The sequence below is a fragment of the Amblyomma americanum genome, chromosome 5 (genome assembly GCF_052857255.1).
Source record: "Amblyomma americanum isolate KBUSLIRL-KWMA chromosome 5, ASM5285725v1, whole genome shotgun sequence".
Taxonomy (NCBI): Eukaryota; Metazoa; Arthropoda; class Arachnida; order Ixodida; family Ixodidae; genus Amblyomma; species Amblyomma americanum.
The window spans coordinates 143,522,669-143,537,212 of record NC_135501.1 but is presented as its reverse complement, the minus strand read 5'-3'; the positions used below and the strand labels follow the sequence as shown (position 1 = coordinate 143,537,212).

The following is a 14,544-nucleotide window of genomic DNA, read 5'->3' as shown; positions in this document are numbered from 1 at the left end:
AAAAAAGGAAAAGGAATCAACAACCACATCATCATACATTCATTATAGTTTTGAATTTTTTCGCCGCTGCAACACCGCTATGCTTGTGTGTTCGCCTCGTGTTGTGGTGTTTCTGCATAATAAGCGAATTTCCGAGAAGGAACAAGGAACATGAGACGAGAGAGAGGTTATTCGTATGGTTAAAAAAAGAAATTATATTTGTATCTGCTTGCATTATGGAACAGGAATATACATAATTAGTGTGAGAATAGAAAGGGGAAGTCACCGATCAAAGGCTTCGACGGTGTTACAGGTTTTTCTGGCTTCGTGCTTTTTAAATCTAATCGGCAGGTGTCATTGTTAGGAACCACCTGAATCACATTACCTCGCCTGTGCCGACTACTCCAGTTTCTGTTATGTCAGCTTGTAATGTACAGCAGGATCCCCTTTTTTCGACTGCAAGGCAAGAGCCATGACGTAAGTGCCGGCAACGAGCATGAACACGAAGCAGTCTTGCTTGGGGCCATCCGCGCTGCGATGAAATTATTGCGTGCTTGTTGGATTGAACTTAATTGTTTGCTGCATCAAACAAAGCTATCGCGGGTCAACGCGAGTTACGTGTTTTGCGGGCTCCCGGGAGTTTGAGCCGAGCGGCGGGCAGCCGGATGCTACGCCAACGGGGCAAAGGGGAGGGAGAGTGGCGTGCTGTGACAGTAACACTCCTTGCGGGAAGACCAGAGGGGTGCGTGATCCTGTAGGCTAGGATTGAACGCACATTACGGCGCACCACCGGAAGCTAAGAGGGCACTGTGGCATCCGGTTGTCCAAACAGGGGAAACCGAACACCAAGCGTCGTCACTGCATGAACATTGCGGCGGTGCCCTGCAACTCAGCTTCGGAAGCGACACTGGTCTGTGTAAGACGTGGCAACTGCAAAAATTTCGAACTCAAACTTTCGACCTCACCGAATGACGACCTCACTCAACCTCAATCTCGCGCTTGAGGTTGAGGTCTGATTTGTTGAACGCACACAAATTTTCGAGCCGTCGCTGACCTCACCTCAACCTCAGCTCACGACGTGATGTTGAGGTCATTTTGAGGTTGAGGTCGACCTCATGAGGTTTCCCACCTCTGGTGCCATCTCACTTACGTCTATACTCAAGCCCAACGTGCAAGAGGGTTCGTGCTCGTCGATAATAAAACAATATTAGGGGACACTTAAGCTCCGGATTGAATTTATGATGCGACAGCGGTTTTGGTTTTTTGCTACACTCTTTCTTAATTTTTACCTTTTTCTAGACACACGCATTGATTAGCATGCTTCCGTTGGCATACTGCATCACGTGAAACATAACAAGAAACACATGATCTCCTCTTATTTATGTCGAACGAACGCGGCTCAGTGACCTAGGAGTAGAGTGTGTGACTCGCAAGTCAAGGCTCATTGGTTCATTACCTTACTACATACCGCATTTTTCTCTTTTGTGTAAGTAATTTACTTTATATTCATATACGTCATAATGACGTTTTAATCATGCTACCATATTATAGTCACAGTTTATATTGAGCATAATGAATTTCGTTCCACAGACCAGCATGGGATATCAAAACCCTGTCTGCCAATCCTGAATTAGTGTCAAACGCGCGCGTATTTCCTTCCGAACATTCGCTTAAGCACTGACGCGTTAACAGGCGTCATGGCACTCATGAATGCGATTATGCGATGTATTTCATAAAGTGTGTTCTTTTAGAAGTCACCAAGGAAGCCGCGTATCGTATGGAGATGTCCCGCAAACTAAACCGGGCGATTCAAAGGTGAGTGTTATTCAGCAGTTCTTGTAGATAATCTAACGCAATCAGTTTGTTTGCCCGCGTCCTTGTGCGCGCCAGTGTCTAGAGTAGGTTCCTCGTAAGGTGCAAGAACAACTCAAATATTGCACTGTTTTGGCTTGAAACATTTCCTGCGCGAATAACATAGCATACAGAACTGAACTCTTAAACTACTGGTTCACGAACTGCGAAAGAAAGTGTATATGCCAAAAAGCAAGTGCATTTACAAAATCATTTTGGCACGTACGCAAAGCACATTCAAGGTGAGCTAGATTTCAAAAAAATATTCAAGGGCATTTGAAATCAAGACGGGCTAGAAGATGTTTCCTCAGTTCTTAGTGAACTGCTGCTCGTGCGTAAGGCGCTGTTCGGGGGTATGAGATGAGCAGGCTGCAGAAAACAACATCCGAATTTTAGCTAGAAGTAAACAGGCTGAGAATTCGAAAGCTTTGTCATAGAAAGAACTTCTTTAAATCTAATAAATGACGATGATGGCAGTAACAAATTGAGATCAGCTTTTGAAGGCCCTGTTGCAGTGGTTTGCCTACACGTGACTGGGGAAATTGTGGAATGGCCGGTAATAATCCGATAGGTTGGGACATGGTCGCTGCCATGGGTTTCTTCATCCGAAAACCACCGGACGCTGTTGGTAAGGCACTGTGAAACGAATGTCAAGTCCAAGCAGCTGGTATAAGTCACCCATCGAATATAGGTTGGGCTTCCGTCATTCAGGCACTGGAGGTCATGGTCAGATGCGGACACAAGCTGTCTTCCCTTAAAGTCCATCATAACGCCTCCTCACATGGTGTGATGAGCATTGAGGTCACCCATTGGACTTCTCTAAACTTTCAACTATAATGTCTTGAGAATGTCAATAAAGCTAATACTAGCTTTTAACATCAGACTTATATAAAAGGCCGGATCGGGTGAGTGACGAATGAACCGAAATGAAATACGAACTTCATTCACTAAACAATATTTTTTCACTACATTTTTTAAATGATTGGCAGGTAAGTGAAGGAGAGGCGTTGCACGTGTCGAGGCAGGATACAGAGTGCTTCTTCCATCCGCTTGAGGCCACCTCCATCTCCGCTGATACTCGTCGGGGCGATTTGCTTATCATGCCGCTTTCTCAGTATTCACAGTAGTGGTGTATGTCGTTTTTTTCTTTCTTCCTCCTACCGCCCCTCTGTTTGTCGAGGCGAGGGTCAGTTCGCTTGGAAGAAGGGGGGGGGGGGGCGCAGATTTCATTTTTTTTTGCTAAACGCCGTTTTCGCCCATGAAGAAGGTGGCGAGAATTTACATTTGTATACCGGTCGGTGATCGTCCCTAGAAACGATTATCTTACACAATAAGCCTAATACCTTTCTTTCATGGTGGTATACTACCTCGAATAGGAAGAACAGTAATATTGTGTAACGGCTAAGGTTTTGATTCTGCATGCAAGCTATGAAAGATCTCACAAGGAACTACTCCGGACAAGTTTCAGCGGCCTGTGTTCCTATATCATGGACGAACAAGTCGCAGTACGCGTCCGTTTTTCATTCCGCCTTTACAGAACTGCAATCACTATCAACACCCTTTAATTCAGCGAACGTAAACTGGGTAGCTGAAGACCACTGTCAATGTAGAAGGAGAAAAACTGGTAAATTAAGCTTATAGAAGTAGCGAAAATAATTATTAGCTTAGGGCAGCGTTTAGGACGAACAGGTAGGACTGATAAAAACGCACATGAAGACAAGTAAAGGCAATGTTCGGTGTCGTCTAGAAATTATGCTCCCTTCTACTCAGTACTCGTAATTATTTAGCCTGCGGCGTAATCTGCTATAAGGAAAGGAAAATTATGCTGCACGAAAAAGGAAAAGTTAGATACGCACCTCAAAGAATTAAAGATTTATGGCCAGAAAAAAGCAAATAATTCGCTTTCCAGACAATCATTATATACAAGGAAATGAAGCTCACCGTAGACTAAGTGTTTTCCGTCAAATTCGCGCCTTAAGGAAACAATGAAAAAAAGAACTTCCAGGGCCGCTGTTGCAAAGGTTACGCAGCACAGGCACATCCTATTCGTACCGTACCCTCCTCCAAACATTCGCGTAGATGAACCCTTATTACCTCAGGCCTTCTAGACACACCACTAGCAGCAGTTAAAAAGTTCTTTTCTTTTGCCTGAACCAAGGCTGTGTTTTGCCTGGGAGAACTCATGAAATCTCTTAGTTCATTACCAGATTTTATTATGTGTGTTAGAAAGGCGTGCACACTTTCTGAGTGAAAAAATGGCAGCAAGCCTAAAATATTCCCTTCTTTGTGTCCAAACAGTGACCATATAACCTTGTTCAGTATTTTGTAGTTGAAAAATTCATGTTAATTGTTTACAGACTTGTACCACTTATCAACTATCAGTTACTTCAAGTAGCGCCCAGCATATATTTTGCAAGTTATCAAAATTATTTTGAAGCGAAATGTATTCCAAATTTTTAATGCCTAATGGCACCTGTCATACATTCCCTAAGCTCAAAAAATGAAAAATCATGTTTTCGTTATTTTAGACACGGGTAAGTTGAGAGCACTTCTGGTATTAAGGGTAAGGAACACTGCTTCACGAAAATGAGAATTGAAAATTGGTTTCTGGGAAAAGGAAAAAGCGTAGTAAGTGTCTTACAGCTCGATATGTACCTGAACCGCGCCGTAGGAGAAGGGATCAAGGTTGGAGTGAAAGAAGAAAAGAGAGAAAGAGTAGCCGTAGTGGGGGGCTCCGGAATAATTTCGACCACCTATGTATCTTTAAGGTGCAATTACATCGCACAGGACACGGACGCCTTTTGCGTTTCCGCTCCATCGAAACGCGGCCACCACGGCCAAATTCGAACCAGGAACTCTGGCTCATAGCCGAGAGCTCTAACCACTTAGCCACCGCGGTTACTTCACAATACCCTCAACTGCTCCTCATCACGTATCTTCTAATGCCAAGAGACGAAAGGTGATTTGAGAGTTTTAATATGAAACTGTCGAAATCAGCTTACTTCTTGAAAACACGACCGTGTATATAGAAGCCAAACTGTATACCATAAAGTGCAATATTCAATAAAATATAATTTAAAGTAATAGGAGTCACTGGCCATGCGCTCGCCAAGAGACGATTTATTGTATATGTGTGACATTTCCAACTGTCCACAGCACAGCTTCATTTCACTTCCGAAGAAGTCAAATCGTGGCAGACAGACTTCGAGGGAAGACGACGCGCTCTTGTGTTTTAGTGAACAGTACTCTCCAACTCAGAGCCTCGGAAAAACCAGCTCACACACCCATCTCGGATAGCACCGTATCTGTAGCCTCCTGGAAAGCGCCTAAACTAGAATGGGGGTATCCCTTCGGGGCCTGTTGCTGCTCTCAAAAAACACAGCTGTAGCAGAAAAGCAGAGTGTGAGGAGGAGATGGCTAGCAGTGTTTCGTCCTCGCCTTGAATCTACAGCCAGGCATTTTTCCGGTGATCGCCACCCTGCGCACACGATCCGATGCTGTGCCCTCTCCTACGGCTGCAAGATAATGGGCGCCTCGTTCCGCTTGACGACACAACCGGTTCCCCGGGTGTCCTTCATAAGCGGCACGCTCGGGCGGCGTTCTCTACAAGCAACCCTCGGAGAGGCAGGGAACGGGCGTCAGCGTCGGTTAACTTGCACTGAATGTAAGCGTCAAAGTTTCTTACTCTCGGCAGTCTTAATAGGGCACGCTCGCCTGCAGCAGAGGCACGAGATGAGAGTCTTACTTTTGTGAACCCGCTGCAGATGGAGAAGCCGTTTAAGCACTTGCTCTCTGTAAATTTCTTCGGCCAGTTAGCAGGCCATAAAGAAAAAGATGTTTCTTAGACAAGTCCAGCTTTCTCGGGCAAAAATTTCGGTAATTTCAAAATTGTAAGACACTTTTAATGGTGTGTTATTCTGATATGTAGCAAAATTTTTCTTTTAAAGAGTCTCCGCCCACTCGCACCGAAGAGTTAAGACTGGCATATAAAACTAATGAGGAACGTTTTTGATGACAGCAAAAACCTGAATATTAAGACACGACAAGAGTGTTGTCGGGTGATCTGCGGATAAATTTATTGTTGTAGTGAAATCTTACCTTATAAGAAAAAAAATGCGTTCATAAACGGTTTCCGATTCAAAAATGCTTTTTTCCTGAATTGCTGGGTAGCGACATCGCAATATTATGGGTAGGCATAACATTCAAAGTTATATTTGTATAGCGGCATGCAGATGCAGTGAAGTTGATTGGTTATCTGTCAATGAAAAGGGCATCGAACAGTAATGAATGGGATGAGAAAAAAAGCGGGCGCTGTGTCGTCGTCTTCATAATTTTTTTCTCCTGAATTTTCTGCCGTGTCCCGTCCGGTTGAGCAACCGAGAAGCCTTTGTATACGTCTTAACATAATTCATGCATGGTCTAGGTTATTATGGCTGACATCAAAGCACAGAATACGAACACTGCAATGAACGCTCAGTTAAGCTGCCGGTTCATAATCAATTCTTTTATTTTGCTTTTGCCTAGTAATAATTGACTGAGAATTCCATAGTGTCAGATTCTACTGAATATCGACATAAGGATTGTGATCTGAGGCGAGAGATTGTTAAATAACATTAATATCTTCGATAATGTGGTAGAATACCGTGATTGTGGATGGTGCAATGTCAGTATAGTTTTATGAACAGAAAAGAATTCCTTTTCATAAAGCAAACCCAAGCGTATGCACAATTAGTATATTTGGTATTATGCTATCAAGCCTAAAAAAACTCGACGACTTCTAAAAAAGTTGAATAACCGTCAAAACGTTTTGACAAAAAATATTTTCAGCACCGAAACCTAATGAAATTATTTTTGATTGTTACATGTAGTGTCTAGCCTGCTTTCGGGAAAATCTCCGGGATTAGCTTTACGTTAGAACAGTGGAGAGGGTTTTCGAAATTGCTTCTTTAAAACACCCGTATCTTTTCTTCTAGTGATAACAGAGACCCCTTCAAGATGACCCGGATCGTGCCTTGTGTAATCGTGGTAAGATTCTCGATCACAGTTTGCATTTTCAATCCTAATAAAAAGTTATATAGGTAAATGAAAATTACAACACACATCTTCAACTTCCAATGTTTACTTTTACTTACTTATTCTAAACGACTCTCAAATTGCATTAATGCATCCACAGGCGAGTAACATGGTGTTCACAACGCTTTGGGCGTAGCTGATATCGAAAATTCCTACATCTGGGGACTTGTAGTGCTCTCATTTTGTTGTGGGTACAAGCGTTTCCAAAGGACGAGTCGTTCTTCTAGCTTTAAATTTCAGATAAAGTAGCAACCTAAATTTTCCAAGGGAATCGCTTTCTGTTATCCGCGCAATGAGCAACAATGGCGTCCATAGCAATTTTGTTATATAAATATTCACTGGGTGACCAAGGCGTTATTTTTTTCGGTAGAAGCAAAGTTAATTTTGCAATGCTAGTAGGTCGTCATGACGAAAGAAATGGCGCAGTTCTGGCTGATCTAGAATCCATGTCACTAGCCTAAGATCCCTGTCACTATGATGAACCGTGACCTAGATAGTTACCTAAAAATTCTACCTATGAAATGGCTATGGCGAAATGGTCATACAGTTTCTTTATTAAGGCAGTGCGAGTAATCGAGGGATAATAATGAGAACGCGGCATCTGTAGTGCCCAAGATCATGATTATTGGACATGAAATTTAGCTGAGAAGCAACAGTGCAATATTTTTAAGCGTTGTTGTACCAAATAGGTAAAACTGTCACAGAAAAGCAATGAGAAACGTTTTTTGACGAGTATAAAAACGTTAATATGCAACAAATACAAGCCTGCAAAACGGAGATCGGCGGAAATATTAGTTTTTACAGTAAAATCTTACATTATATGAATAAAATGCATTCATAAACTGTTTCTCGTTGAAAAATGTGCTTATCCAGAATTTCTGGTTACGCCAGCACGGTCATTGTTGAAAAACATATTTAATAATAAAAACAACTTCTGAACAGACCGTCCCGCAGAGTTAGCAAACGGGGTAACCTGACCTAACAACCCTTATGCTATTCTCTAAGTGCGGATGAAGTTGAGATATCATGGAACGCCTGGAGGAAACCCAGCGTTCTCTGTAGGTTTTTAGGCGATCGGTGCTGAGCATGATTACTGAGAGTAACTAGGTGTCAGGTATATGCGGTGTTTCAACGAGCGCTAGCCGGAAGTTTTTGAAACTAGGCTTCTGTGCTACACCAATAGCATTAGCGGCATATTAACACCATTTTTTGAGAACATCAGAAGACAGGTGTGTCATCTTGACTAGTAATACAGCTAACGAATTTAATGTCTAGCTATTCAGCTATTACATTTGGGCGCCATGCTGCAATTAGAGATTTGTAGCGTGTCGCATTTGTAGCTTGTGGTAGAGAACCCGCCTCGCATTCGGGAAGTGCTGGCTTCGATCCGCAGTGCCGCCAGGTACCCACCGGTTTTCAAATTGATACAAAATTTCCGCGGGCTATGTGCTCGGCTCTTCTGGGGTGAGATTCTTGGGAAAAAGGACTTGCAACAAACAGTTGCGTTGACGGATCGGGTTTAAGTTCCGCCGTCAAGCCACCCTAAATCCGCCTGGCGCGGTAGAAGCCCATTTGTGGCCCTTTTTATCAGTTTTTATCAGATATCAGTTTTCGGAATTTCGACAGAGCGAAAGGGCTAAGACTGGCGCTTGTTCGTATGTCATGTATTGGAGGAAAAGCGCTAGTCTGGAATATGGAACATGGCTAGATGTACGAAACACAGTTCGCTACCAGAGAGTGTTTGTGTGTTTCTTTCATCTATGCCTGTCCCATCTGCAACATAGGGCTCTTCGAATAATACGAAAAAGTTAAATTCGGTGCTGTGACTCAGTAAGTTTTCACCATGGCGCATCTTTGACAATCTCAAAGGAAGCCCCACCTTTACACGTCCGTCTGTGGACTGCGTGCTGACTGAATTTCAGTCTCCATAGCGGCGTTTATGTCAGTTGGATAAGCAAGCAGTGAGCGGCAGCGGACTCTGAGCGCCAATGTAGCTTTGGTGAAAAAAAAAAGAGTCCTTGGGTTGTACATAGTAGGTAGCGTGACACACCCACCATTGTGTAGCGTGGCTTCGTGGGCGACTCTTCCCGCGCTTATTTCGTAAAGAGCCCTCGATGGTCCGAACTTTGTAGTGACGCGACCGTGGGGAACTGCGTTTTGAACGAGCAAAAAGTGACACGAATTTGACTAATGAGCAGCTACAAATCTTTAATTACGGCTTGGCGCTAAGCTGCATTATTTGAATAAATGTCTACTAGAAATTAGCTCTCTCTCTCTCTCTTAGTACTTAACATGGGATGCCTCTTTTCTGAAGGTCTCCACAAATGGTGTTACAATGCTTTAAGTGCCATCTTGATAGCACAAGAAGCTTGGTTATAAAAATTATGCGTGATGTTAGCGGAAATAGCGCGTATAAGTAGCACGTAGCCACATAAAAAAATAATGTTCGAGCAACCGGGCGCCTAAATGCGGTACTTAAAAAAAATATTTATTAGAAACTAGTTCCACAGCTTTTGAATTGACATGATTCACTAGTTTGTCTAAGTCAGTCAACATCGGTATCATAAAGCCAATCAAGCCATGTCGAAATCATAATAAAGCTATTTGGTCGGATTCGCTAAAATAGCCTTAAGATTAGGAATCTTCAAGTGCACGTACGGCAAACCACTTTGAAAACGCGAAATGTGTAGACAAATTATGCAGTAGGTACAAAATTCAATTGAACTACTTCGTTAACATTTGTACGCAAAAGCTGAATAATGAATTCATTTTGCTCCGGCGATATCATTCGAAAAAATTTGTTTTTGGAAATAATGGCGCTGCCCTTATGATTGAATGTCGCATTCATCTTACATGTTACATTCAAAGAACTTCAAAAAGACGTTATCACATGCAGCCATTTAAGCGTAACAGATATACATGTAACACGTGACTTTGAAAAGGGCGCATACGTTCCGCCTCATAGGCTTATAAAGCAACTGTCATTTGCGAAAGTGGCAGAGTCAATTTAAAAGTATCTGACAGTCATTTATCCTGCGTCATTTATTATTATACGAATATTTGAGCAGTTCCTCGCTATTCGCTCATTAATGGGATTATTAGTTCTGAGTGCGAACTACCCTACTCATTTTATTCAGGCGAAGACGGATAACGGCAGGGTTATTTTAAAAGGTTTGTAGCGTGCTGTGCAACACGATTCTTTTTCTCTAGTATGCCTTGATAATTGCTCAACCATTACTTTCATAAACTTTCCGCTAAAAGGGTTTTCCTCGGGCAGCTTCAGGAACAAATGCGTAGCTTGCAGCTACGCATGCCAGTAGCTCACTTCTTTATGCTGCCGATCACAGCGTTAAGATCTTTTTTATTTCTTTACAGACCGTGGCTCTAATCGGCTACATTTACTGCGGTAAGTGATAATTTTCAGATTATCAAATTTTTAACGCCGGCAATAGGGCATGGTTCACTGAATGGCGAGATTTGACAGTCTTTTTCAGGCATAGTGCCGCGCTGGACACGTGGCTGTGTTCTGCTGCGGTTTTGACTTTGACTAAGGTGGCCTTTAGTGAGTTACGTTAGGGCGATCCCAAATACATTTCTCTTGCAGCACCTAATTACGTGAAGACGCTATTGTAGTTTTTTTTTCATGTCCTTCAGTACATGGAACTGATAGATTATGCCTTTCTGGCAACCGTTCCCAATGCATGCGCCGCAATATTCTTTTTTGCTTCTGTATAACAGTTTGCAAAACATGACGAATGGCTTGAACGGGTGTGCAGGATATGATCGGCAGCAGTTTCTTCTTTCTTTACTAAGCACTTCAACTGGTTAAATAAATAACAGGAGACCGCAATTCACATCACCCCTTCAGTAGCGGCCTGTAGGTTATTTGAACAAGAAAAGCTTTCTTGCATTCATTTTAAAAATCCGCCTGTTATACGAATATGCGCAGTGCCGCTTCAAAAGATCTCATTTTATAACCATCCCTTCCGTGCTACAAATTCTCACAATTTATTCTGATAGCGCTGTCTTTACAATACACATAATGAATACCGAAGAATTATGTTCTGGTTGGAAGCAACGTGCAATTGATTCTTTCGCGGCCGCCAGTAGCATAGGAAGAGAGACATACATACGTAAATATAGCCTACGGTGCACATAGCTGTAAGGTATGTAGACAAACATATCTTTTACAAAAGCTGAATAGTTTCCTAATTCTTCTTCCGTGAAGATTATGAATTATATATGCATACAGTGGCTCGCGGCAATCGCATCTTTATTTCCTTAACTTCGCCGCATTTGTTTATATCTAGAAATGTGGCATGCAGACAGCTGTTATTCAAAGTGTAAGAACTTAAAGAAAATAATGTTACTGATTAGCTCATGCTTTCATGTGTTTGAAGCTACTAAGAACAGACCGATCTACCTTATGCCACAGTTAAGCAGTGACAATGGTGCTATGACAAAATGTGAGAACTGTTTATTTGCAGTACTGGAGTTCGTCAGGTACATATTGGATTTTTTTTTCAAAGACAGTTCCACGGAGACGTTCTTTCTCGAGTAAACGGGATTCGATAATTTTCACAGAAACAATGGTCACTTCAACACTACCATACAGAAGTTTTATTTAGACAGAAATAGACATCGTCAATTAGTAGTGGACTGCCCGGAAAAGAAATTACATGCTTGGCCAAACCTGCCACACACACTTCAAGCACAGAGAACAACAATTAACGCAAATGCGCCTACAGTTATTTAGAGGAACAAAAATACCCGTATCAACATACGTTGAGTTAAAGCCAAAATGAAAGGAAGCATTAAAAATAAATAATTTTTTTCGCTCGAGCTCAATACAGCTAGAAAGGGGGGCGGGGGGTGACAGCAAAAAAAAAAACATGCATGAAAAAAAAAGAAGACATGTGTCCCTGATACTTAGCGACCACTTCCTAAAGCTAATCTATTGAAGTAGTCCCTTTAAGCCAGAGCATCTAAATTGAAAAGGCGACTATATTAAAGCGAATGCTCTGTTTTGAAAGTTCCAACCATGTACTCTATCAATGAGCTAATGAATAAATGCATTCATGTATGTATCCACACAGACAAACATCAATTGAAGTGCAGGCAAATAGTTCGCACAATTGCTTATTATGCAAGGGGTATGAACGTTGACGAGGTCTAGCGTTTCGCAATCGGCAGATGATATACTGCAGTTTCTCATTATCGTGTGCCTGCGTTTAAAGCAAAGCTCAGTTTCCTGCTGTAATGTGGTTTGTAACCAGTTCCCTTTTATTGAAACAGCTCACACCGGTGAGACCGACTGCCAGCGTCGTCGCCGCAACGAACAGCGCGCGACACGAAACCTGACAGGTCTACTCGTTCCCGAATGCGACGAGCACGGCGAATACAAGGCCATTCAGTGCTTCGGAGAGACCGTCCGAGGAGGAAGGCCTTTCTGCGCTTGCTACGACCGGGAGTTCGGGCAGATCAAGGGCCCCTCCAGGAAACTGAAGTCTTGCAACTGCGTTCGCGAGCACTACGAGTGGGAGCGCAGCAGAGGCAAGTCAAAGCAGTGTGCACTTTTAATCTTTTCTGTTTTAATAAGGAGATTAATGTCCATCTAGGATTTGCCGTCTGCTTTGAAACAGCAATGCTGGGGAACCCCATAACTCACCGTCACTGTTAGTGTCGTGATCATTGCCCAAAGCAAGCCATTGGTACAAATAGGAGCATGGTGTTTCAGGTGCTTTGCGTTTGGTTAGCTTCTTTCGGCTTAGGCGGTTGGTGCGACACAAAATAACTTGAAGAATTACAGCGCGAGACACGGGCTTTCATGAATGCTTGTACGCTGCGTTTAAAGTCTCGAAGCTACCCTTGGGCTATGAGGGACGTCGTAGTGAACGGCTCCGGATTAATTTCAACCACCTGGGGTCCTGAAGCTATCGCTGACATCCCGCAGCACACGGCCGTTTTGCAATATGACTCGGTAGAAATACGGAGCGTTCTTGTTTTGATGATCTATCCGGGTTGAGCATCTGAATAACTGAAGGACGGATCAACCGTGGCGAGTTCCGGATTTTCAGATGATATAAGAATGGCTTCCGGTAAGCGCCTAGTAATGGAATTTTAGGTTGAAATTATTAGCAGTCGTTTTTGTCTTCCATTTATCATGCACGATGTGAAATTAAAAAGGTGCAGGGAAATTGCTTTTGTAGCGACATTTTTGGTACTGAGTCCTTCGCTCAGTTCAACTCAAGCTGACTGAAGAACGAGGCTCTCTGCTATGCATTCGTTTCAGAAATAGCGGGACGTAAGCTTTTTTTACACAAAATTTGGCACGTTATTTAGTTATATGATTTTGCGCAATACAGGAAAACAAGGCGTGAATTTTCTAGCAATTTCGATCCGCATCAGAAAATAACAAGCGTTATAAGTAGACTACTAAGCACTTAGGCAACAATGTCCTTTTTGCCGTGATCATTCTTTGTTTCCCGTCGGTCCTAGGCTAGGAAGTCCTAGCCGCGAAATATAAATTATAACCATCCAAAATCTTCAAACTTGGTGCAAATAATTTTCCTATGTAAGAGAAAAGGAGCAGCTTGAGATGCTGTACGGCTCGGGTTGTCAAATTAAGATTAAATTTCTGAAAGCCGTGTAAAAGTTTGAGTCCAATTTGTCGCTTTCACGAGCTTTTTACTCATAAGCATGAAATATGCATTCAGGCGTGAAATACGGGTGGTCAATTAGAACGCTGTAGATATAGCAAAACCATAGTCATTGAATAGGTATGTATAACTGCATAAGCGAATGTACACATTCGGGTTGACGGAAAACATAACGTAAACTACATATTTATCAATCTGCACACATAGACCTCACGCAATCTCCTTAGGGAATGTTGACGCCACACTCATCGTACGAAATGCGGGCGGCACTTGTTTATGCAGCTTTCATTTATCTGAACGTTAGATTGGGGTAGCATCCCCGCGCACATGAACGTTTGCGCGGAGAAATACATCTCCGTACGTGGAATAACCAACGCTATGAGTCTGAAGATTAACCACTAGTGTAGACCTGAAGCTTGCCTTCCGCCCGCAGCTACCAGCAGGGGAGACGAGCCCCGGTGCAACAACACATCTGGCGAGTTCAACCCGGTGCAGTGCAACACGCAGCAGCACTGGTGCGTGGACAGCGACACGGGAGCGGTTCTTGGCAACAAGCAGCCCGGCGGATGCTCCTCTGATCTTTCCCGCACCACCTGCGGCTCTCATTAGGACGGCAGCTCTCGCAGGCACCGCACCTCTGGCTCACGCAGTGGCACCAGCTAGCGTAGTGGCCCTGGTTCACTCTGCGACTGTAGCGCCTCCCTGCGCACCGATTTCGATCGTCACGGCGCGTCGCACCACAACGAAATGAAGCTGCAGCGTTGGGTTCCAGCCGTTTTCTTCTGGTCGCTCTAATGTATTTTTTCGCGCACTGAATTTGTCTGTACATCATCGAGACTTTCGGGTTATATAATAAACCAAAGAAATCAACGAAGCTCAGAAGATTTGTTTTTCTGGGAAGAGCGCGTCGTCAGCTTTGTTAAAAAAAGCGCGATGAATGCCCCCTCAAGTAATGTGGTGTGGCTTTTTTCGCAATTCAACA

At 43.1% G+C, this 14,544-nt stretch overlaps 1 protein-coding gene across 1 annotated transcript; it reads left to right on the top strand.

Moving 5' to 3' along the window:
- The first annotated feature begins 5,338 nt into the window (after nt 1–5,338).
- Nucleotides 5,339–14,436, top strand: LOC144132801 (U20-hexatoxin-Hi1a-like). Its single transcript, XM_077665461.1, has 5 exons — nt 5,339–5,494; nt 6,804–6,855; nt 10,279–10,309; nt 12,199–12,456; nt 13,996–14,436. The coding sequence occupies exons 2-5, from the start codon at nt 6,826–6,828 to the stop codon at nt 14,169–14,171; spliced, it is 495 nt and encodes a 164-aa protein (XP_077521587.1). The 5' UTR covers nt 5,339–5,494; nt 6,804–6,825; the 3' UTR covers nt 14,172–14,436.
- Nucleotides 14,437–14,544: the final 108 nt, after the last annotated feature.